This window comes from Danio rerio, chromosome 3 (assembly GCF_049306965.1).
Source record: "Danio rerio strain Tuebingen ecotype United States chromosome 3, GRCz12tu, whole genome shotgun sequence".
Classification (NCBI taxonomy): domain Eukaryota; kingdom Metazoa; phylum Chordata; class Actinopteri; order Cypriniformes; family Danionidae; genus Danio; species Danio rerio.
The window spans coordinates 2,762,908-2,787,218 of NC_133178.1; the positions used below are offsets into that span (position 1 = coordinate 2,762,908).

At 38.5% G+C, this 24,311-nt stretch overlaps 3 protein-coding genes across 5 annotated transcripts in view; 1 reads left to right on the forward strand and 2 right to left on the reverse strand.

Moving 5' to 3' along the window:
* LOC141381087 (uncharacterized) overlaps positions 1-24,311 on the forward strand; it is a 460,537-nt gene that overhangs the window by 33,638 nt on the left and 402,588 nt on the right. The window lies entirely within an intron of this gene.
* LOC137490032 (interferon-induced very large GTPase 1) overlaps positions 1-24,311 on the reverse strand; it is a 114,746-nt gene that overhangs the window by 28,987 nt on the left and 61,448 nt on the right. The gene's annotated exons all lie outside the window — the stretch shown is intronic.
* LOC101883092 (interferon-induced very large GTPase 1-like) lies at positions 9,468-23,781 on the reverse strand. Its single transcript, XM_021474814.3, has 2 exons — positions 23,725-23,781; positions 9,468-15,704 (listed from the first exon to the last, which is right to left on the reverse strand). The coding sequence occupies exon 2, from the start codon at positions 15,636-15,638 to the stop codon at positions 10,968-10,970; it is 4,671 nt and encodes a 1,556-aa protein (XP_021330489.1). The 5' UTR covers positions 15,639-15,704; positions 23,725-23,781; the 3' UTR covers positions 9,468-10,967.

A 24,311-nucleotide genomic window follows, 5' to 3' on the forward strand; every position in this document is an offset into this window, starting at 1 on the left:
GGTTGCAGCTGGAAGGGCATACTCTGTATAAAACATATGCTGGAATAGTAGTTGGTTCATTCTGATGAATAAAGGGACTAAGCTGAAGGAATGTGTCCTCTTTACATCAGTATGGTCAATTGTTTGCTTTGTTGTTGTTTTACACTGGCTTAATACTTGTGATACTTCATACCTTCACAAGAAACAGACGAGTCTTTAAATATTTTTCGAGGGCACTGTATCAGGTTTGTGCTGCAACACAAAAGCTCAGGCTGTGGGGAAAATTGTTAATGATCACAAACACAAAAGGCAGATGTCAGCATAAGGAAGGTGTACATTGTTTCATTTTTCTTGTTAAAATGAAGAAACACCATGGAAATGACAGGTGTGGTTTAATTGTGTTTGCGATTGCAGAACAGGATTTTCCCCCCATGAATGACACAAATGCATGTGACTGTTGAAAACTTGAGGTGTGAACTACATCAGTCAACACGTCTCATAAGTAGAATTGCATCACATTTCCATGACCTTTAAGAAATGGAAAGAAAAACTGATGTGCAACAGTTGTGGTTTGCATAATATTAAGCTTGTTTTGAGATTGAATATAATTTTTCATGAATTTAATAACCATTATAAGAGGAATAGGGCGTCACAGTGGCTAGCATGATCGCCTCACAACAAGAAGGTCACTAGTTCGATCATATTCTCCCCGTGTTGGCTTGGGTTTCCTCCAGGCGCTCCGGTTTCCCCCACAAGTCCAAAGAATTGTCTGTAGTGTGTGAATGAGTGTGCATGGACGTTTTCCCAGTGCTGGGTTGCAGCTGGAAGGGCATCCGCTGCATAAAGCATGTGCAGGAGAAGTTGGCGGTTCATTCCGTTGTGGTGACTCCAGATTATTAAAGGCACTAAGCCGAAAAGAAAATGAATAAAAAGGAGCAATAATGAATTATTTACCTCGGATTTTGAAAATAAATAAAAAGAAACAACAACAACAGCACCCAGCAACAGCCGTACTCATTATACTCTGGCTCTTTCCTGTTGTATAATGGTGTTGAGTAAAGTGGCCTTCATTTTGAAGCGTGCATAAATCCATTGCGAAACTAACCCATGCATCGCCAGGATCGCCAGGGAGCTAAAACATGTCTTATAAGACAGTTTGAGGTGTTTCTAACAAAAATGTTTCTTATTATTTATCTCTGAACTCGAATCTCTGACTTCTGGATGGCTGCATTCTCAACAACTTCTTGGGTTTACACAAAATGGCGCTGAATAAAAGCCTAATAACAGCTAATAAGGAGCATAAAACTCAATGCTAAACAAAAGTATCTTGGACAAAAACATTTCACATTTCTTGATATTACAGAAATTCTGTGACCCATGTGAACCCTGACATAAGTTTAGTATATTTTCTGTTTTTATTTCAGTTATTTGTCTTTAACCAACCACACATTAATCATTTTTTTCTCAAAAACACAAACTTGTACTGTGCATGTTGATTTTACTGTCATCCAGCAAGCAATTTTACATGTAAAAGATGTCTAATAGCAGTCCAAACACAGATGTCCTGGCTAAAACTAGGCTGAATTTGGGCTGTCAGTGAAAATCTACTAGACATCCAATGTTCATTCCTTTTATTTCAGCTTAGTCCCCTTAATCATCAGGGATCGCCACAGTGGAATGAATCGATAGCTTATCTAGCATATATTTTACACAGTGGATGCCCTTCCAGCTGCAACGCAGTATTGGAAAACACCCATACACCTTTGCATGCACACTTATACACTATGGCCAATTTAGCTAACCCAATTCCCCTATAGCGCATGTGTTTGAAAACCCACTCCAACACGGGGAGAACAAGCAAATTCCACACAGAAATGCCAACTGACCCTGCCGAGGCTCGAACCAGCGACCTTCTTGCTGTGAAGTGACAGTGCTAACAACTGAGCCACCAAGCCACCTAGATGTCCAACATCTATGTATTTGATGACTAGTCTAGTTTTTGTCTAATGTCAGATGTCTAGTAGACTGACTGGCTGCCTAATTTCAGCCTTGTTGTCAAAATGTCAGTGTGTGGACAAATTCGGGGCATAAATAAATGTCTGTCAGGCTAGTTTATTTGATGTGGCTACATGTCGCCTCTAATGTCGGCTCAAATTGGGAAAAGTTCAATGAGAGAGGGAGCACCCTGATGACTGTTCCTCTACGAATCAGAGAATGAGGACAAAAACTGAAGTGATGAAACCAAACTAATGAGGCAAGGCAAGAGGGAAAACAAAGAAGCCAGCTAGAATGACAGCACAGATGGGAGCAGACAAAGACAAGAACGGATGTTTTTGTCACAGCTAGATCTTTGACTTCGGCTTGATGTGTCTCATGCTTCAGACATCTTTTAACTCTCTAGATCCTGAAGCTAAATTATGACATTTCACTAATATGTATATATATATATATATATATATATATATATATATATATATATATATATATATATATATATATATATATATATATATTTTTTTTTTTTTTTTTTGAGTATGAAATTAAAACACAATTTAAATTTTCAAATGCAAGTTTTTTTTTTCCAGAAACTCACTGGCTTTTAATCATGAATTAATAAACGTTCATATTTGAACTATTAAGGTAATTAACTAATCAATAATAATAATAACATTTATATAATGCTTTTCTAGACACTCAAAGCGCTTTACACAATGTGGGGGGATCTCAACATCCACTGCCAGTGTGCAGCATCCACCTGGATGAAGTGACGGCAGCCATATTGTGCCAGACCACACACCAGCTGATTGGTGGAAAGGAGAAAGAGTGATGAAACCAATTATGGTATGGTAATGGTTGGGAGGCAATGATAGACGGACACCAGTGGGCAAATTTAGCCAGGATGCCGGGGTTAAAACCTTACTCTAGGACATCCAGGGATTTTTAAAACCACAAAGAGTCAGGACCTCAGTTTAACAAAGACAAGATTAGGACCCACACAGACCACAAGTTGAGTGCCCACCATTGGCCTCACTAACACCACTTCCAGAGGAGAGTTGGTCATGCCCAACTGAGTCTGGTTTCTCTCAAGTTGGTCATGTTTGGCCAGAGGAGAGTTGGTCATGCCCAACTGAGTCTGGTTTCTCTCAAGGTTTTTCCCTTCACTTCGTCAATTGGTGAAGTTTGTTCCTCGCCACTCTCACCACCGGCTTGCTTGGTTTGGGACTTGTGGAGCTGCGCATCGATGGATTTGCTCTTCAGTGTTTAGACTTTCAGCAGTGAATATCAAACCACACTAAACTGAGCTGAACTTTAACTCTGAAAACTTCTATGTTAAGCGGCTTTGACACAATCTCTATTGTAAAAGCGTTAGAGAAATAAAAAAATATTGAATTGAATATACAGTTTTCAACATTTGAAGTGGATCAAAATAGCTTTTGAAGAATGGGTGTTGTTCAATAGTTTTAGGACACCTTTGATGAAAAGGTACATTCCCTCTGTTGAGTGTGTAAAGTCGCTTCTTTTTGATTTGCTGTCAGATTAACTAGTAAAAATGAAAAACAGGCATTTTCAATTCTCACTGATTATGTTTACATGGACATCAGTAACCCAATTATTTGCCTTAATCTAAATAAGACAATCATTTAATTAAGGTGTTTACATGAGTTTCCATGACCTTGATATTAGACAATGAGATCTCTAGTACTGAGAGCTCACTAAACAATGAGAGTTGCCTCAATATACAATACCGTTTTACAAGTGTTCTGGGCAACATTTAACATATTCATGAGATTCTACAAACTCTAAGTGGAGCTGCTTTCGTCCCAAGCATTGGGTAACAACAGGAAATTTTGGAGAAAACAAGCTTGTTGTCACACTTGTTGCAACATTCTTCCTTATACACTGTCAGAAAAAAAAGGTACAGTGAGGGTACAGTTTTGTTCCTAAAGGGAACAAAATATATAATTGTACCTTTAAAGGTCCCAAATTGGTCCTTAGGGTACAATTTTGTACCCAAATGGGCTAAAAAGGTTCAAATGTCCAGATTTAAGTTTGAAAGGTACATTTTTGTACTTTTTAAAGCACATTTGGGTACAAAATTGTACTGTAAAGGACCATTTTGGCACTTTTAAAGGTACAATAATATATTTTGTTTCCCTATATTCCCTCAGCTCATGATTAGATCAAGACACTATATAACACTAATTTAATTGTATTAACACTAAACATTAATACCACAATAATTATTTTAAAAAATATATAAAGTTAATAAATTGATTGAATAAAATATTTTAATTATTAATTTTTTTTCATGTATTCAAATTTAATTTTTCCTCAAAAAATATTTATTATTTACTGTATAATTGAATGTGATTTTACTCATTAAAAACGTAAATACTGGTTTTTGTTTACTGTTTAAGACCCTAAATGGGATGTAGAATAAGGACCATGCAGAGTGACTGCATCATTCAGGTGGAGATGTTGCTGTCTCTTTAGGAATTCAGCTTGTTGAGACGTTGGCAGTGTTTGTTACTGAGGTGTTTTAGTATGCTTATGCTGGCTGTTTACACAGAACTTCGCACGATTTTCAAAGAAAAGTATATTTTGGAGTACACACTTTTCAGGTAAATATGTATTTATGATATATTGTCAGTCTCATTTTTACATGTTCAGTTGATTTTGTCTGACTCTCGGGTCTCAGCTTTCCCCGCTTAAAGACCGCGAAAAAATGCTCCGGACTGCTTGGTGTACATTGGTCTGCAGGATGGAGTTGGCTAAGATGTCCGTTGCTTATCAAAGAAGTTAATAGCGCTGAAGTAAATACAATATGATATCGAAGTCACAGAGGGACATAACGTTATAGAAGGTGAGTAACTATATGCTGTTAGTTTTCTCGGTGTAAAAATACCCTTTATCACCTACGTATTCGCACCTCATATCTTACGTTACTGCTTTATTAATAAGTGTTGCTTCAGCCTAACTCCGTCTGCTGTACTCGAACCGGATGCCTATGGGCTCACTGCCCGATTCCGGCCCGAGTCAATTGGGCCAGATGGGGCGCCGTAAGCGAGCCGAGGCTGCCGCATCCGAGCCGGAATCGGCCCGTGGGTAACGTGCGGTGTGGCACGTTTCCTTCATATGAAACCTTTTGGTATTAATACTAGAATTTTTAATTATCGATAATGTTTTATATCTTGAGGCCATTTTCTAGACACAGTTGACCGCGAAATTGTTATTTTCAAGAGTTCACACTTTGATATGCTTAGCATTATAGCAGGTTTGGCATGCTGTCCCGGGAGAGAACCCTGAGCTCGGAGATGTTTGAGCCCAGGGCTCCCACCCAGTCAATAAGCATATCAGAGGATCCGAGATCAGGAAGGTCTCGATAGTTCCCCTTTTAGAAAGGGGAGAAAAAGGAGGAGATGGGGTGGAAGGGGGGATTCTTCCGAAATGAAGATAGGGAAAAAGGGTAGAAAGTGATCATTTATAGTAAGGTAGGATCACTCGGATTGGATTATTACTGATTACAAATGAGTGGTCAGCTGTGCTCAATCATATCACGTGCTCCTCTCGAAATTAGTTTATGAAACTTCACTTTAGATCGCTGAGGGTTGCCAATAGCATTAGTTAATGCACGGATATATACATGTGGATTACACAAACGTGGCTTGTGTGTGATTGTACATATCCTCGTTTCAGTGTCTACATTAATGTTGAGGAGTGTCCACAAACTCTCATGTCCAGAATTGTTGGTGCTACACTACTGTTCATGCTTATGTTAATATATAATTATTAACGTACCACGTTGTATGAATTGACGTTTTAAGCAATGCTTTGTTCTTTAATGTAATAATTTGTCTCATCTGTTCTGAAACTGGTACCTCACAGTATTTTAACTATTTTGTAAATATCTAAAAATAAACAAATAGTTATTATTTTCTTATTGCTTTCCAGAAGTTTTTGAAGTTTCCATTTGACCTTCAGGACAGTTGGAACAACGTAATGCAGCCTGACAGCATCAGACCAGTGAAGGCATGTCATATAAAAGCATGGCTCAGTACAAGATGCAAATATTTCCCATTATCTATACCATGGCTTTATTGGCTTACGTACTATTTTAAATTAGTAGGTTTTTACTTACAAACAACAATAAATGTACACCCATATGTTTAAAATTATTGTCAAGGTTTTCATCGAAAGATTAGACATCAACTGAAGAATGCTATGGACCTGACTCTAAGGTACTCTTTCTAAACTTTCTCCACTTGATTAATATTATTAAATTCTAGCTTTGTATAGATTCCTTCATATTTGTTTGTATGCCACATCTTATTGTATTGATTTTACAGCAGCACTTCTCATGTTGCCAGCCTTGTTCAGTGAGGAACTTCAACATTTCGTTGTGCTCCGGTGCGTATGTTGTTTTCTGTTTAGTATATGCTGTGATAAATGTGTTTTATAATTCTTGATGTTCTTTATATTAGGATGGCAGAGTGGGTAGTGCTGTCACCTTACAGCAAGAAGGTTGCTGGTTCGAGCCTCGGCTGGGTCAGTTCACATTTCTGTGGGGAGTTTGCATGTTCTTCCCGTGTTTGTGTGGGTTTCCTCCAAGTGCTCCGGTTTCCCAACAAGACCAAAGACATGTGCTATAGGTGAATTGGGTAAGCTAATTTGTCTGTAGTCTATAAATGTGTGTTAATGACTGTGTATGAATGTTTGTAGAACTAGGTTGTGGGTGGAAGGGCGTCTGCTGCGTAAAATGCTGGATAAGTTGGTAGTTCATTCCACTGTTGCGACCCCAGATTAATAAAGGGACTAAGCCAAAAAAAAAAAAAAAAGAATGAATAAATGAATTTTATATTAGTCCTTTTATTTGTTATACTTTTTTAATGAGTGAATATTAATTTTTTCACGTTCTATGCATGTTGATTTTCTCTTCATCAGTGATAGAGTGACTGATATTAATGTAATTATTGCTTTGTCATTTACAGTGAACCATCTTCACCACATCCAACAGTTCAAGTACAGGAGGAGGCCACCGACTGGACAACTGTGTTAACAAGACGAGTCACGGCAGTCTTCAGAGTTGATGGGATTGTGATTGGCTGGGTTAATGGTGTGGACGAATATACATTTTTGACATATCCATCTTATTAGAAGAACACCTTGATGTTTCTGCAGTGGAATGTTTTGAATGAAAGGTGGACGGGGACAAGCCTCGACCTACTCCAGTTACCAGAGTGATCAACCTTGTTTTTTGTTTCTCTAAATGCTCTTGGATAATAATCACAATCATCAAGTTAATCCAGCACACTGCCCTCATTCATGCATAAAGCAAATTTTTAAATAACTTGTGCTCCTAATGGCTATCAAAGAACATTTTCCAGATATGAGTGCTTTACATGTCATGTTTACCAAAAGCATAAACATGTTGTGTTACAAAATATTACAACTCTACTTGAGGAAGTTGAGGAGTAATCTACTGATGTTGAGGAAGAGGCTACTGATGTTTTTGGTTTTCTGCACAGTTGAAGCAATTTATAGAGAAACTTCGCCTTCATTCTTAAATACAGAGAAAATGTTGATGACAAACTATATATTATGACTGAGTATTCTGACTAAAGACAAATACTTTGGACTTGACCTTGATATAGCCTGTGTAATGCATTTATAAATCTTAAACAGTATTCTTGTGATTTTTGTATTAGTGTAGATTATTTACTATATGTGAGTGAACAATTTTTTATTTGTTATCTAAATAGTTATTTTTTTCACTGTTTTACATGTCTGCTTTATACTTGCTGTGTAATTTTATTTCTTAACACATTCAGTTGTGAGTTGTAATGAAATATTTCTACATTTCTAAATAAAAATGGACATCTGCGAATCAAAACATTTCATTTATTTATTTATTTGTGCATGCAGTCACCAAAGGATCAAAATGCCTGGGACAGTACCCTGAAAATGCTATATAATATAATAAGGTACATTTTCGTACCTTCAGTGTCTACAATTTTGTTCCTTGGGGGTACAAAATTGTCCCTTAAATGGTACAAATGTACAAGGTACAACTTTGTACCTCTAAATAGAGGTACAAAATTGTACCCTGAAGGGTACCACCCCAATGACGGGCCACTTGTACCTTAAAAGGTAAAATTTTGTACGTTTTTTCTGAGAGTGTAGACCCTTCTTACATTTCTTTCATAGAGATATTTCTGGGGGATAAATAAAGGGAAAATATTTCTGGGGGATAAATTTAAATAAAGACATTAAACGGCAATGAGAATCAGTAGAATAATTTATTAGTACATCATACACTTTGTTCAGGTATAATCATTGAAGACTGTTATTGCTGTATGTAGGGCTCAAGAACAAGTGTAAGTGCCTAAACAAAAGAAAACCACACCAAGAGCAACAGAACCCCAAAGCCTAAGTTCCCATTTTGTTGGGTGTCTGAAATTCAGCTTTAGATGCAAAAAAAAAAAAAAAAAAAAAAAAAAAAAATAAGACTCAACACAATAGATCATTAAAAAGTGGAAATACTATCGAAGAAATGTCCAGAAGTCAGAGGTTTCAACTTCAAATCCACAAGTAATTTTCTGCAAAATGATGTCCTTTATTATTTTCCCCCATACTTTTCTCGTTATTTTCACATACAGATATATACTTGCTGTAGTATGCACTGATCCAAAAATGATTGACAAGGTTTGACAAGCAAACAAGTTTTGTGGAAGGTTTTACTTTACAAGTTAGTGCCACACATTAGCTTCCCTTTTGTTATAAATAAAATTGTAATGTGATAAAGATAACCACCAGTATTTTGGTACCAAGTAAGTATTAAGAAAAATTAAACAATTCTTTAGGTAGTGCCAAGAATCTATTGAGCCCATTTCTAAATGCGATAAATAAAAGCTGTGCAGTTGCTCAAGTGGCTTTAAATCTACTTGTCAATAAGAAAGGAGGAAAGCCACAATATTAACTATTACCACCACAAATAGAGTCATTGCCAAATCAAGCTTGCTTTTAAAGTCAATTTAAAGTCATAATTCTGCTCATGAACGAGAACAATATTGCGCAGGCCTGAGGGGGCCATCGGGAGAAACAGGAGAATTGTGTTAAAGTTACCCTGTGAATGTATTATAACATTGCCAATAACATTAACAAAATAACAAAACTGGCTGAATGATAATTACAATGTTTAAGTATATTTATTATTGTTGTCATAGTAGTTTTCCAACATCACTAGCCATAATTTTGTTGTTGTTAAAATATATTTTATATATACATAAATTTGACTTTGGCATGCTAAAATACTTGATTTAGAAGTTATGTCCACGTGACTCCTTATTAATTTCATATATATATATATATATATATATATATATATATATATATATATATATATATATATATATATATAATTATGAGAATGAGCAAATAAATTGTGGTTTCATAGTGTTATATTGCAATTAGTTTTTATTTTTATAGGACTTTTCAGGACTCAACATTAAAGATTTATCAAATTTTTCTCTAGCCAGACCAAAAATAAATAAATATTTCTTAGCCAAGAAATATAATGTGTTAAAACAGGCTAAATATAGCTGTTCACATGCTGTTTTTATTGAAGAAAACTTCTTTAAAAGTCATTCTCATTTGGTATTCATAGGTTTCTTTTGCTAATGCGAACACAGTCCTTTTTGTCATCTCTCCCGCTGGCCCCATGCCCCTGGACAATCTTTACCGCTAAATCCTGATTTTTAAGAAAACTACAATTTAAAAATGATTCTCAACCAGCCAAAGTAGCTAATGGGGTGTCTGTCTAACCCACCACAGCTGAAATATACTTGCATTTGGAGGGTGTTAATGTCAAGCCCTGACCTCATGTACAAAATGCTAACGTTGTACCTGCTCAAAGCGTCATCTAAGTTTTTTTTACCAATTTTATTTTGTTTTTGTTTACATTGTCACTTTATATTACTGCTAATGGCACAGTGCACTGTCACCCAAATTTCCACCCCTTCAAATGTCATCTAGATGCATTGTCACAGATTTTCTTGGTTACATCACTTAAAAAATATAAAGCTTTTTCACCTATACAACTAAGTACTCATACTATATTGACTGGGTTAAATAGAATTGCATGACTAAAAAGAGATTAAAAGGATTTTTTATAGACTAAAATTAGACTAAATGTTATCAGTTTTTTTAAATCTAAATAAAAAAAGTTTGAAAGTGACTAAAACTAATAATAAAAACTTAAATTATAGGTTTGACTAAAAATAAAATTAAAACAGGGAGAAAAACAAAACTATTTTAACTGCAATGCTTTGTTTTTGTTTAATAGTAAACTATTGTTTCATTTTTCATTAGTTGACTCATTTTAGCAGAAAACTCAGTATGTTACTCATATGTGGCAGCACAATGAAGAGAAATTTAATTTATTGTTTTCATCATTTTTACTGGATATTCATTTTGGAATTAGAATTGGAATTCTTTTGGAAACTAACATCTACAAGTAATCGCAGCACTACTTTTTTGACAGTTCTGATTGGTGTTGTTTACAAATACAATAAATCTGTTAATATACAATTTGTAGTAGTGGAGCTAATAAATTTTTCAAGTGGGAGCACCAGTGTTACCAAATTAAAGTTAATTTTGAGCCCTGCTGATGTAAGCTATATTCTGTGCTGGTCAATGTGAGCCCTGGCCAATGTGCTAACACATTTTTATTTCAAAGTTTTTTTTTGTTTTTTGTTTTTTGCTCGAGTACAAATCTTTTGTTTTCATAATAAATATTCAAAATGAAGCAAAAAAGGTATTTCTACTCTCCGTTCATAAACAATTTTGAGTGTGTAGCAAGCATTTTTTTATTCATGCATTGCTCACGTTTAAAATAAACTAATAAACACTTAATGCCCTTTTAAACTATTAAAATGTTGTTTAACTTTGTTAATAAAAATCTGCAAATTAAAATGAACTTATTTGTTCACTTAAATGTATTTATCCAAACTCTCAGTAGCATCCTGTTTTGAGTATTTTCTCCATTCGTCTGGTATCATCCCCTTCCCCTCAAATGTGTTGCTGTAGTGTTTTTCCAGATCCTTTTGGAATCTGCACACGAACCACTTCCAGTAGGGCAGTTCAGAGAGATCAGGAGTGATGCTCCATTTCTCATAAACCCCTCCCGCTGTTCTGTATTCTCTGCAGGGATATGCATCATCTGAGTGCTTGGGATAAAAATAATTATCACTTGCTACTGCTGATGTGCAGATGTCAGTACACAAGTTTGATGTTCCTTCGTAAGACCACCCATTTATCCCAATTACACGATGGAATGGAACACTGTGATCTCCTTCATGGTCCTCCATGGTGTTTGTGCAGATGGCTTTACAGAACGGACACTGAACCCAACAGCACTGACAGAAGTGATCAATCAGAAGCTCATCTGGCCTGAACTTATAGTCCAGCTTTACTGGAAATGTGTCTGTGTTGAATCTGCTGCTGATGTCTGACATTACAGCAGGAAGCTCTTGTCTGATCACATCTTCTAGGAGTGTGAAATCATCAACATCATCATGTTTGACTCCACTGAGGTCTTTTTCAGAGAAGATCAGCTGATCTGAGAGCTGCTGTGTGAAACTCTTCAACCACAAACCAACATCTCCACTGTTGACTTGAACATGTTCAGTAGATTGATGTGCTGCGTTCATGATCTTCTGCTGCAGGAGTTTAATGTTCTCCTCCATCTTGGGTAAAACACTGCTGCTGAACTTATCGCTGATGTAGCGACTGACTTCATCTCTGATGAAACTCTTAAAATGACCTCTGGGATAATGAATGTAATTTATACATTTTTTAAAGTCCTCCTCTTCTGCCAGTGTCTTCAGGATGTGTTTCTCCAGATTTGATCTGTTTCCATTCAGTGATGCACAGTCTGTTTTTATTTCATCTGCTAAATCTCTGGCAGTTTTCTTGTAGACGCTCTCTTCAATGGGCTCCTTCAGTTTCTGACAGATGATCTCGCCAAAAATCACAGCTGATGTTGCACTATGACAGTATTTCTGGAAAATACTATAGTACTCTTCTTTCTTCTTCTCGATGTATATTACAGGGTCATTGGCTTCTCTGAACAGTCTGTGTTGTTCAGTGATCTTGTTGTTTGCTCTTTTACACATGGAATAAACCAAATCAATGAAGAATTCGTTCTTGAACTTATATTTCACTGCTCCTTCCTGATATTTTGTTACTCTTGTCTTGATGTCACTGGTAAGTTGTTGAATGTAGCTGTTGTTGTAGCCCATCTTTGAAATGTTAGATGACAGAATCGTTCTTTCTGTCTCCTCAACAATCCCTAAGACTAATGCTCGTATTTGTGTCTCATCCTCTGAAGACAATGATTGGTCTGTAACATCTGCAACTGCACTACTTGTGGTCTTGGTGAAAATGACATATTCAGAAAAGTTCTGCTCAATAGAAATGTCCCTGCTGTCACTCCAGTGACCTAAAGAGGCACTTTTATAGACATCACTGAGGAGGACTTTTGCATCTTTCAACACATCAATGCTTTTGATTGGAGGCGTCTCTTTTATGATCTTCTTCACACTTTGTTCCCAAAATAATTCAAACTCTTTCTTCAGTGTTTCTTCATCATTTGTTTTGTCTTTGAGATTCAAGGCCAGTTCTTTACTCTTTTCATAGAGAGTGTTTTCATGTTGTGTCCTCTGAGCGTCAATCTTTTTCTTCATGTCTCGTTGCTGAAGAATATCATTTAATTTCCTCTTTGTTTCTTTCACAATGTTTTCCTGAATCTCCTGGATTTTTATTTCAAAGGATGTTTTCCACTGAATCAGTATATCTGCATCTGGATCCTTCTCAAAAAAATCTGACATTGATTTTTCCACTTGTTCACTGGTTTCCTTCAGTTCATTGTGAAGATCAGTTTTCTCAATCTCATCAATTGCTTCATTTTCAATTTTGTTGTGTAGTTTACTCTCGATTTCCATCATTGCACTGCGAAGACTCCAAGACCATTTGCTGTACTCTGTCTCCAGTTTCCTGTAGATAGAAATCTCCAGAGAATTTCTGAAGCTGAAGATGAATCGTTCATTCAGTAAAGCTTCCCAGAGATCTTTAATGTTATCTTTTAAACCTGTCAGCCTCATTCCCTGTACTTTTGAAGCATGAGACATGATAGTCACCTTTAGTTCCTGGATATTCTCACAGTAGTTTGGGTTTGGTGGAGCCATTGGTGGACTGCCCTCCCAGAGCTGAGCAAAATACTTCACATCATTCTGAACATCAAATTTAATGACATCACTGAAACATTCAGCATTTGAGTCTTCTGCTTCAGCAGCGAGTTTTGTCATATTATCCAGTGTTTCCTGCAGTTGTCTTCTTCCCTCCATGTTTCTCTCTCCAGCTGTGACATCTGAAACATTCTGATGCACAAACACACAACTGGGTTTTAGTCTAACCTTCCTCATCCTCATGAAGGCCTGAACAATAATCTGAAGAATGTCCTGCATCTCAGACGGGTTTTCTCCAAAGATGTTGATTAATGTCAGATTTGCAACACCAACAACAAATGTGGCCAATTCATTGTCATGATCTCTTGTTGATCTTCCAGCCAGTTCTAGAGCACGAAGACCCTCAGTATCAACAACCAGAATATAGTCACAGTTCATCTGTGTTTTCATCTCCTCAGACACTTTGACCAGCTGCATGAAAGCTCCTCTGGTGCACCTGCCAGCACTGACGGCAAACTGGAGTCCAAACATGGCGTTCAGCATGGTGGATTTCCCAGAGCTCTGAAGCCCTAAAACTGACAGCACAAAGACTCTGGTCTGGTCTCCCAGTTTCTGGATGAGCTGATCAAGAACAGCGGAGATCCAGACTACTGGAACATGAGCAGCATCTCCATCCATCAGCTCCAGTGGAAACCCAGAGATCATCATCTCTGCTGCGAGACTCGGGAGAGAAGAGAAGTGAACCGGCAGATCTTTCTTGTTCTCCTTCACAGATGAACATGATTCATAGATCTGACCGATCTCCCTCATGATGTGCTCCAGACCAAAGGCTGCCCCTTGAAGATCCTCAGATATTCTCTCAAGTTCAGTTTCTTCAGCTTTGAGTTGCGAGTCTTTTTCATCACTGCCCTCTTTCAGTTTTAAAACTGTTGACCATTTATCATTATAATTTTGATGTAGAGAATACAGATCAGATGATGTATTTTCATCCATCAAGATTCTGAGCCATTTAATAAAATACAACTTAATTGTAACATCCAAATTCATTATTCTTATAAAGACTTTTATAAACTCACTGATGTCAGATTCATGCTGCTGTTGACGGATTTTCTTCATTTCTGTTTGTTTTCTACTGATTTCAATTTCTAACTCATCTCCTCGAAGTCGATGTAGTTCTTTGTTCTTCTGACTCCACTGATGCCACAGTTTCCCCTGATGAGGCAGAAATGATTCTTTGATTTCTGTCAGATTTTCTTTCTGCAGTAAACTGATCATCTGCTGTGCTGCTTCTCTTCCTTTCCTGCAGTCTTCATCCTCTTCCATATCTACTCTGATGTCTGAGTGTTTGGACACATCTTCAAGTCTGAAAGTTGAAGATGATTCCAAAAGACATTTAATTATAGCTCCTCTGAGATCTTTAGAGATATCTGCCTGATTTCTGTCTTTTAATCCAATCTTATATTTTCCTTTCTTTGTCGGAATAACAGTAGATTCATCTTCAGTAAAAAGGCAAATAAGTGGCTTTGAGTCACTGTACAGTTTTTGAATTGTCGTTGCATGTTTGTCATTTCTATCAAGCTGTGGAAGTAGAAGCACATTGACTGAGGCCATCTCAGTGAGGATCCTCCACTGTTTCTCGTGATCTCCTGCATCTCCATGTAGATTACAGAAGGCCACACAGTCAGTAAATGTATCTGTGTTTTTCCCAGAAGGGCAGAACCAGGCGATCTCCACCACTCCATCCATCAGGACTCTGGATCTGCTGCTGCCTGGGCAGTTCCTGTGGAAGAACGTGTTGTGTTTGTCATTGATCAGACTGTTCATCAGCTGAGACTTGGATGAAGACACAGAGTCAAACCTGAAGAAAAACACCATTGGAGTTTGTGCCTTGTAGATGGGCTGGGTTTGACTGATGGTTTCATTGTTGGTGTTTCTGATCTTCCAGCTCTTGTTGATTTGTCTGAATGTCCAAAGAGGAAAGTCAGTCTGTTGTGTGAATGGATCAGGAACAAGCAGAGGCAGAGCGAACTGACACTGGGACAGTTTAGTGACCATCAGCTGCTTTAGAAAACCATCAGCATGATGAAATGCAGCCATCTGAACATCCATCGGGTGAATGAGTTCTGACTTATTCGTGCCTTTAGCAGAAGACATTTCATTAAAAATATCACTCCCTCCTTCAGTTGAGTCAAAGTTTGTTTGTTGCAAGTGATCTTCATTAATCTTCTCAGCACTAATGTATCTTGTTCTGTAGTTCATCATCAGTAGTTTCTGTATGAATGTTTGAATGAGCTCTTCTTCAGGACAAGGTTCATTGGACTGCAATGAATGTTTATTTATCTGAAGAACATCTGAAGCTCGCAGTTTATTAGTGTGTCTGTCTTCAAGACAGAGTTTGTGAAACAGATTATTCATTTTTTCAATCGTTTTCTGTTTTAAATATTGAACTGACTCCTACATTCCCACAGTCCTTGATTTTCCCTGTTGAAACAAACAAATTATATTCACTTAAATTTTAATGAACCCATGACCTATGTAGAATTTTAAACATACTTAAAAACTAACCACGTGGAAATTAATTAGTGAACACTATTTGGTTTGAAAATCACCCATTTCCTATGATCACTAACACCTCACTAGTCCCAACAGCTTGCACAATAGGATCTTCATATCATTATTTATTTTGGCCAAAGGTTTTATCTACAATTTTACTGCAGTAGTGAGAATTATAATGATTACTGGAATACAATGAGTGATTTAATGTGCATGATGAAGAATGTCTCAGTTAGGCATGTAACACTTATTCCACGAAGGAGGCAAAAGAGATGCTATATCTGTGACCCACAAATAGAATTAACAATTTGCATTAAAAGACCTAATGAAAATTGCCGAGTAGAATTAGTGTTTAAAGGCGCGCACATACAGGTATGTATTTAGCCTCACAAGCAAGTTTGTTGAGCTGTGGATGGGGGGTTGGAGGAGGACACCAACTGTCAGACCAGCTCTTGGGAAGGGGAAGGCTCACTTTAACCTGATCTTTATGGTTGTCCAAAAAAAAAAATCATGCCTGTCAGCTCAGAGAAGAATGCAAGCTGAGCAATCATCCCAAAGACAGAATAGCATGGACAAGGCAATGTTGGATGGTAGAGGATAATCGCAATTATCTGATTATAAAGCCAGCAACCACAGAGAGCTTGTCACACTGTTATGCTAAAGAAGCCGAACATACAGCTATCAGATGGAGCGCCAGCTGTGGGACATAGCATCTCCATTCCCTCACTCAGGGTTATATTCATAAACATTTAGTTCTCCTTCTGGATGGAATTCCAATGCTTTGTTGCACGACACATTTGGAAGAGTGTCTGGAAAATTACATAGCAGCTGGACCTAACCACAGCCTTGGTGAGAAGTTTGCCAAGCACTTGTGAGTGAGCAATTATCATAGGAATTTTTGTAATATGATAGTATGTTTTGTAAAGTGTGCCAGTCCCAAAGGCGAAAGACGTTGCAGAGGCCCATCTGGGTGACAGTAGGAACATATGGCAGTAGGGACATAGTGTCAGGGTTCTGCCACTTTGGTCTTGAAAATTCTTGTTTTGGTGGCAGAGCTCTGACACTTCTCATGTCTGGTCCTGTTTCTGTCTCTGTGTGAGCGCGCGCCGTCGTGGGTGTACGTAGAGTGTGCGCGCTCCTGCTTGACGCGGCCGCGCGCGCGCTCTGCGTCCCTCAGACGCGTGCGCTCTTGTACTCGTGTTTGTGTTTTCGTCTGTCAGCAGCATGGTGTTTCATTCCCAGCATCTCAGTCTTGTTGGTTTCGGTTTTGGTCGGCGCTGGGATGAAGCATGCATGCTGCATATGTGAGCGCATGGTGAGTGTTTTCATTCATCGTGTGCTCGTGTCTTGCGTCTTTTGTCAAAGCACATGGCTCGGTGTTTACATTGGTCACGTGCTTTTGTCGTGTGCTTCAGTGTTGTGTTATGTGAGCGCATGGCTTGTATTGTCTCTCTGTGTCATGCGCTCTCCCGTCTATTGTCTAGTCCCACCCTCCTTGTTAACCCATATTTAGTTAATTGTGTTCACCTGTGTTTCAATTTACTTTTTTGCTTTATAATCCCCCTCATGTTTTCAGTCCTTTGTCAGTTCGTCGTTGCTAGTTTCCTGTCTTGTTGTGTCCAGCCCTGTCTTGTCCTGCCATTCCTGCCAGCCCTGTCAAGTTTGTTTTTGCCTTTGTATTCATGTTTTCCCCTTCGGGGTAGTTTTGTTTTGCCTTTTATTTTTATTTTATTATTAATAAATACCCATTGTTTCTTTGCACTTGAGTCCTCGCTCCTTTTCCCCACCACGACCGTGACACATATGGCCACCCTAACAGAGGGAGTGCAACATATAAAGGAATGGTTAGCAGGAAGGGAAGACATTGATCTGCCTGAAAGGGGAAAACTATAGCGTGGCTGAGTGATGCATATCACCAAAGGGGATCACGCATAGCGGGCACCGACCCCCAGAATGCGGGATGACTTACAAACAAACTGTCTTTAAGTATGTGTATTCTTTGATAAATAAGAGGGTCACCTCCCTACACATATGGGCCAAGGTAGGTCTCTCACTGTAGTTTGTGCTTACAGGCCAAACAACAGTGAAGAGTAGCCACATTTCTTCGATTCCTTGAGAAAGGTGCTTCAATTCTGGACTCTTTTGATAGTAAGGAATGGCCTCTCTGATCTGAATCGGTGTGGTTTTCTGTTGTTACATGTCAGTGCTAGTCACAGTATGTCCATAACAAACATTATAATCAAGCATAAGGCTGTCCATTAGTGCACAAGGCACCAGGATGACTGACTACTTGGTCCGTATGTCTAAGGCACTCGGGTAAAGACAGGGGCAGAGTTGTCAACTAATAACCACCTAGTGCTGAGTTGGATCTGCTGGCAGAGGAGGGGGAAGGACAGACCTGGCAGGCCCAAACATATTGTAAATGTCTGCTTGGAATGTCTAGCTGAACCTGATGTCATATTGATTTGGCTCACACCTCCAGAAGAACTTAGACTAGATTGAGACATTGAGGATCTAGTGGTCAATGTTCTCTGACACCATTGTCGATGCAGCTGTAAGGAGCTGTGGCTGCATGGCCTCTGGTGCCTGTTGTGGTGGAAACCCACTAACCTGGTGGTGGAAACCAGAACTAAGGGATGCTGTCAAGCTAAAGAAGTTGGTTGCCTTGTGGGACTCTCAGGGCAGCTTATGGGTACCGACAGGCCAAGTGTGCTGCAGCCTGGAGGGTTGAGGAAGTAAAAACTCAGGCCTGAGAAGAGCTGGGGAAGACCATGTCAATCCTCTGCCCTAAAGAGATTCTGGCAAACTGTCAAGCGCCTCAGGAAGAGGAAGCAATGCTTCACCAACACTGTTAATAGTAAAAGTGGGGAGCTGTTGACCTTGACGGGATGTGTCAGACGATGATAGAAGCTATAAGGACTTCTTCAATCCCATTTACATGGCTTCCACTGAGACGGTGGATGAAGGGGTTGACACATCTATCACCAAGCTGAAGTCATTGAGGTAGTCTAATGCTGTGTTCACACCAGACACGGAACGCTCGGATAAATCACGCTATTTGCACGTAAATAGCCACATGAACATTTAAGTTTACTCGCTTCATTTGCGCGTCAAATCTGCTTCATTCCAGCATCCAATTTACTTCAGAACAGACGCGGATTCGCGTGACGGGAAGGGCTTCTGTCTGCCCAGTGACTCTAGCTTTGTTGCTATATGGCTTACATGGATTTTATTAGGAAAATAACAGAGTTTATCTGCTTTTTGAATACTGAAAAACAGCGTCGATATGTTTAGGGCCATATCGGAGTCCACTAGATACTTTCAGAGGTGCACTCAGCTCTGTGAGCTCATAAACTCCTCCAGAAACTGAACCTGGATGATGGAGGGATTCAGCGGTGCTTCTGACTGAGCCGAGCCCAGTTTGTAGAACTGTTGTCAGTGTTGGCTGAAGGATGTCCGCAGGACACAACTAACTGGTGCTACGTCACAATCACTCCCCCACAAGAGCAAGCTCCTGAATGGTTAACGCAGCGCAAATGTCTGCTAAAGTTCAGATTTTTTAACTCAAGCAATTCAAAAAGCTCAATTTGCGCATATTGCACCATTCACGCCGCAGGATGTCTATTTACGCATTTGCATTGACATAACATGTAAATCCCTCAAGCTTGATGCTCCTTCCGCGTCTGGTGTGAACACAGCATAAGGGGCCATTCACATATCATGTCTAAAAGCATTTCGAAAGCACAAGCGCATCGGTTCCTTCTCCATTTTCAACGCGCTTTGTGCTCTTACTTCTTTTTTTATCACTGTCCTCTGTGTTTTCTCAGAGGATGGCAAACAAACAAAACATTGCTGCTGCTCTGAGACAAGTTATATTTATGGAAAAAAAATGAAAAGCACTGCATTATTTGAGTATTCTGTGTTTGTCTGAGGTAAAAAGTCTACCGAAATGCGCAGTGGACTCGTGGAATTCTGAAAAGTTCAGGTGTTTTCAACTGGGTGTTCCCAATATTTGAGCAAGCTGCGTGCTTCCACTGGACTTCCTGCTTTGCTACTATTCGGACATCTTTGCCTACTGCTCCGATCTTTGCACTCTTGCTTTTATATTTTATACTCTAATTTTAACTTGAGCCTATCAGCACAGTGCTCAAACGACACAGCTTGAAGATCAACATCGAATCTACAAACTTTCTGCAATACAACTTTACTAACAAGAGTGGAATTAACGTCTAAACAATCCTCCCACTACCAGCTGCTTACATTCCTGAGATGGGAAAACACAAGACGGCTTAAAAATGCCTCTGGTTTGGATTGATTCAGAACCGCAATGCTGCAAAAACTGCTTCGGACTTCTACAAAAGATTGCAGTTCTTGAAAAAGTTACTTGCAATCCGACCAGAACTGCCGGATCACACTGGACCGCTTCATTATGGACCCTCACAACACACAGCTAGTGAATCCCCTAATTCTACTCCAGCTACTGTTGTAAGCAAAGACAAACACAAAGAAACTGTTGAAAATGTGCATGAAAACTGATGACATAAACCAGCTGCGAGACCAAAGGGTACATGCGGGGTCAGATCACTAAGATCATACAGAGCTGCATTAGCTTCCTCTACCCCAAATACAGCTTTAGAACAGATATGAAGTTTTAAGTAATATGGGTGAAGAATCCCCAAATGCTGTCATAGACAGAGCTCGCATGACTCAGCAGCTAATTCTGCATGGATCAGAGGCTCAAGGGCAACAAGACAGCAACATTCTATCCTACGCTGATGACATTCAGATCTACTTAGTCTTACTGCCACACTCTGCCAGTGCATTGATGAAATTAACAGTTGGATGTGCCAAAACTTTTGAGAGAGATGAGGTTCTCAAGGTGAATGTGTACCTTGGCACTAAGGGTCAAACAACAAAAATAAGGTCAAAAATCTGGATGTTATTCTGAAGTCAGATCTGAGTTTCAACAGTCATGTCAAAGCAGTGAGTAAATCAGCATACTATCATCTCAAAAACGCTGCAGGAATTAGATGCTTTGTTTCCAGTAAAGACTTACCGTACGTTCACACCGAAAGCGGCGAGAGCGTCAAAGTAGCCGGAAGTCATTAATTTTCAATGAGAGCCGGCGGCGATAGGCGTCGATAAGCGGCAAGGAGCAGCGCGGCGCGTCTTCGCCGGCGTGAGCGTCGAGGAGAGTTGAAGTTAAGTCAACTTTATGGTAATGAGCTATGACGCGGTTCGGCGGCAAGCAATCAGAATGAAGACGTCCACCGCTTGATAGCAGTTCAGGGAACACAGACCTGTGAACTTTGGTTCCGACCACAGTTGTTCCCAAGGGTTTGATTATTGCGGTCGCCGGATTTCCCATTATTTACAATGTTTTCTTACAGGAACATACATTAAATAAGTTACTGGCGAGTTACTGATGTTCATTAATGTTATATAAATTTATCTTTAAAAAGCGGGAATCTCACGCGATGTGACAGTACAAAACAGTACTTCTGCTTCAGGATATTTCAGACATATGGACACATATTGGATAAATAGAGCAAAGCCACACCACATGCAACTTGATCTTCCATTGTTATATGAATTTGATAAGAAGTGCGCAACATTTTCACGCTAAAAACATGTCTTATGCAGGAATGTAACTGATATGCTGCAACGGCTCCTTTAAGTACAAGATCAATGTAGCGAGTTTTGACGCTCTCACCGCCGGAGCTGAAGGCAGACAGCGTTGTCGCCAGAGCGGCCAGAGCGACCTTGGATGCTCTCGCCGCTTTCGGTGTGAACGTACGGTTAGAGAAACTTGTTCATGCTTTTATTACCAGCAGGGCGGATTAATGTAATGGACTCCTTCCATTCAGACAGCTACAGCTCATCCAGAACACTGCAGCCAAGATTCTGACCAGAACCAGGAAATCAGAGAACATCACACCTGTCCTCAGGTCTTTACACTTACTCCCAGTTACATACAGAATAGATTTTTAAGTATTACTACTTGTCTATAAATCACTAAATGGCCTAGGACCTAAATACAAACCTAACAGATCACTTAGATCTTTAAGATCAGATAAACTGGAAATTTCAAGAGCTCAGTTAAAGCAAGGTGCAGGGTGGCAGGGCACACCTATAGAGATAGGATCAGGAGCTCTGTCACGCTGAAGGAGCTCTGAGTAGAACCACTGCTCTTTGACATGAAGAAAAGACAGTTGAAGATGGATGGATGGATGGATGGATGGATGGAGAACTGGCAAATATAAACATGTCACAATAAGTGTTGGCTAAGTTACTTCGAAACAGTAATTAATTACTAATTACATCATCAAGGTAGTATTTCTTATACTTGAGAATTACTTTCTGAAAAGTATTTTAAATACTTGTAAGTAAATAAAGTCGTAAGTAACCTAACTAATTTTTTTTTTAAATCCCTATAAACCTCGACCAGATACAGTAGATGTCAAACTCAATTCCTGGAGAGCCTGCACAGTTTAGTTCCAACCCTAATTAAACACACCTGATCAAACTTATTGAGTCCTTCAGGCTTGTTTGAAACCTTCAATTCAGTGTGTTGGAGCAGGGTTAGAACTAATCTGTGCAGGGCTGCGGCCCTCCAGGAATTGAGTTTGACATCCCTGAGATAGACAGTATAGACAAGGCAGGGCAAAGCAAGTTTATTTATATAGCACATTTCATACATTATGGTAATTCAAAGTGCTTTACTTAAGAATAACAGAAACATAAAATACAAGTATAAGAAATAAAAACAGCAAAAATATATATATATTCAAATCAAATTAAAATGTGTTACAGGTTCATTCGTTCATTTTTCTTCAGCTCAGTCCCTTATTTATCAGGGGTTGCTACAGTGGAATAAACCACCAACTATTCCAGCATATGTTTTACGCAACTGACACCCTTCCAGCTGCAACCCAGTACTGGGAAACACCCATACACTCTCACATTCTTACACACACACTCATACACTACGGCCAATTTAGTTTATCCAATTTACTTATAATTGCATGTGTTTGGACTGTGGGGGAAACCGAAGCACCCTGAGGAAACCCACTCCAACAAAGGGAGAACATCCAAACTCCACACGAAAATGCCAACTGACCCAGCCAGGACTCATATCAGCAACCTTCTTGCTATGTGGCGACAGTGCTAACCAATGAGCCTTCCTTTAGTCATGTTGGGCCTCTGGGTCTGGTAGACTGTACGCTCTTCCACTCTGCACTTTTGTTACCAAGTAATAGTCATGAAATGAACAGTAATCCCTTACATTGAATTTTTTTTAATCTATAAAGCTGTTCAATCACTTCTTACTTAGTGACACATGGTCACAATGGCATTGCAAACAATGTGATTACTTATGAGTTTCATACAATTAATAAAAACCTATATATACACACACAATACACAAAATAATTATATGAAAAACAGTAGTCTTGGAACATTAAGTATACATACAAATGCACAAATAACAATTACTCTAATGTCATTGTAAATCTACCATTATTAAATGCAAAATTAATATGTACATCTCTCAATCCTGCCAGAAAATCATGGTGCAACTGGTTCTAAAAAACGCATTATAATGCCATGTAACATCCTAGTTGGATCTATTGAGGCCGTTTTACAGTACTGTTTCGTCTGCTCTTAAACTTAACAACATAGACATTGTTTTTATTAAATTCAAGCACATCACTTTAAAGCTGCTTGTGTGATCAATTAGAGACCAATTTACATTTAAAGAAACTCACACTGCTATGTTTCATATTTTAAACAAAGAATTAGTAAATACCCCCTAATTAAATCTTTGTGCAAGCTGAATCATTATCTTTGACTGCAAAATCTAACTACTGTAGATACATACACACTGTATAAACAGAAAATGCTTCATGATAAATGAATTGTATAACTAGTTTAAGTGATGAAGTCAAACCTGAATCTGAATGTGATCCTCTCTATAAAAGCGATTCAATTTTGGTCTGTGCATTACGGCTTTTGTCTTCTTTGTATTTATAGTAGGTGTGGGTGGATAGAGTTTGGCATTCCTAAAATCACCTGACATGACAGTAAGAAAGTGAAAGTGGTTCAAGTGAATTATTTTCTTTTACAGTGACCTTTCCAGCTGATCTGAGATTTTCATTTCCCGCGTTAAGGTGTGAATCTCACAGAATTACCACAATTGACTGCAAAAATGTCTGTAAATGCAGTATTTCTTCTACCATTGTATTAAAGGGGTGACATCTAACAGATGCATATATGTGCTGTAATTCTATATTGTTTAAGGCTATTTGACACTCTCATTTATAGGGAGAATACAGAGTGATGTTCTTGTATAGAAATTTAGTGAACAAATGCAAATTAATAATATTTCCATAATGCAATATAAGTACAAATTACAAAATTGCCTTTACATAAGTCTTTAAAATTATTAATTATTTAAATTATTATTATTATTATTATGAAAGCTCTGTAATTGTAAGCAATATATTCATTTAGTAAGCCTACAAAACTGATTGATCT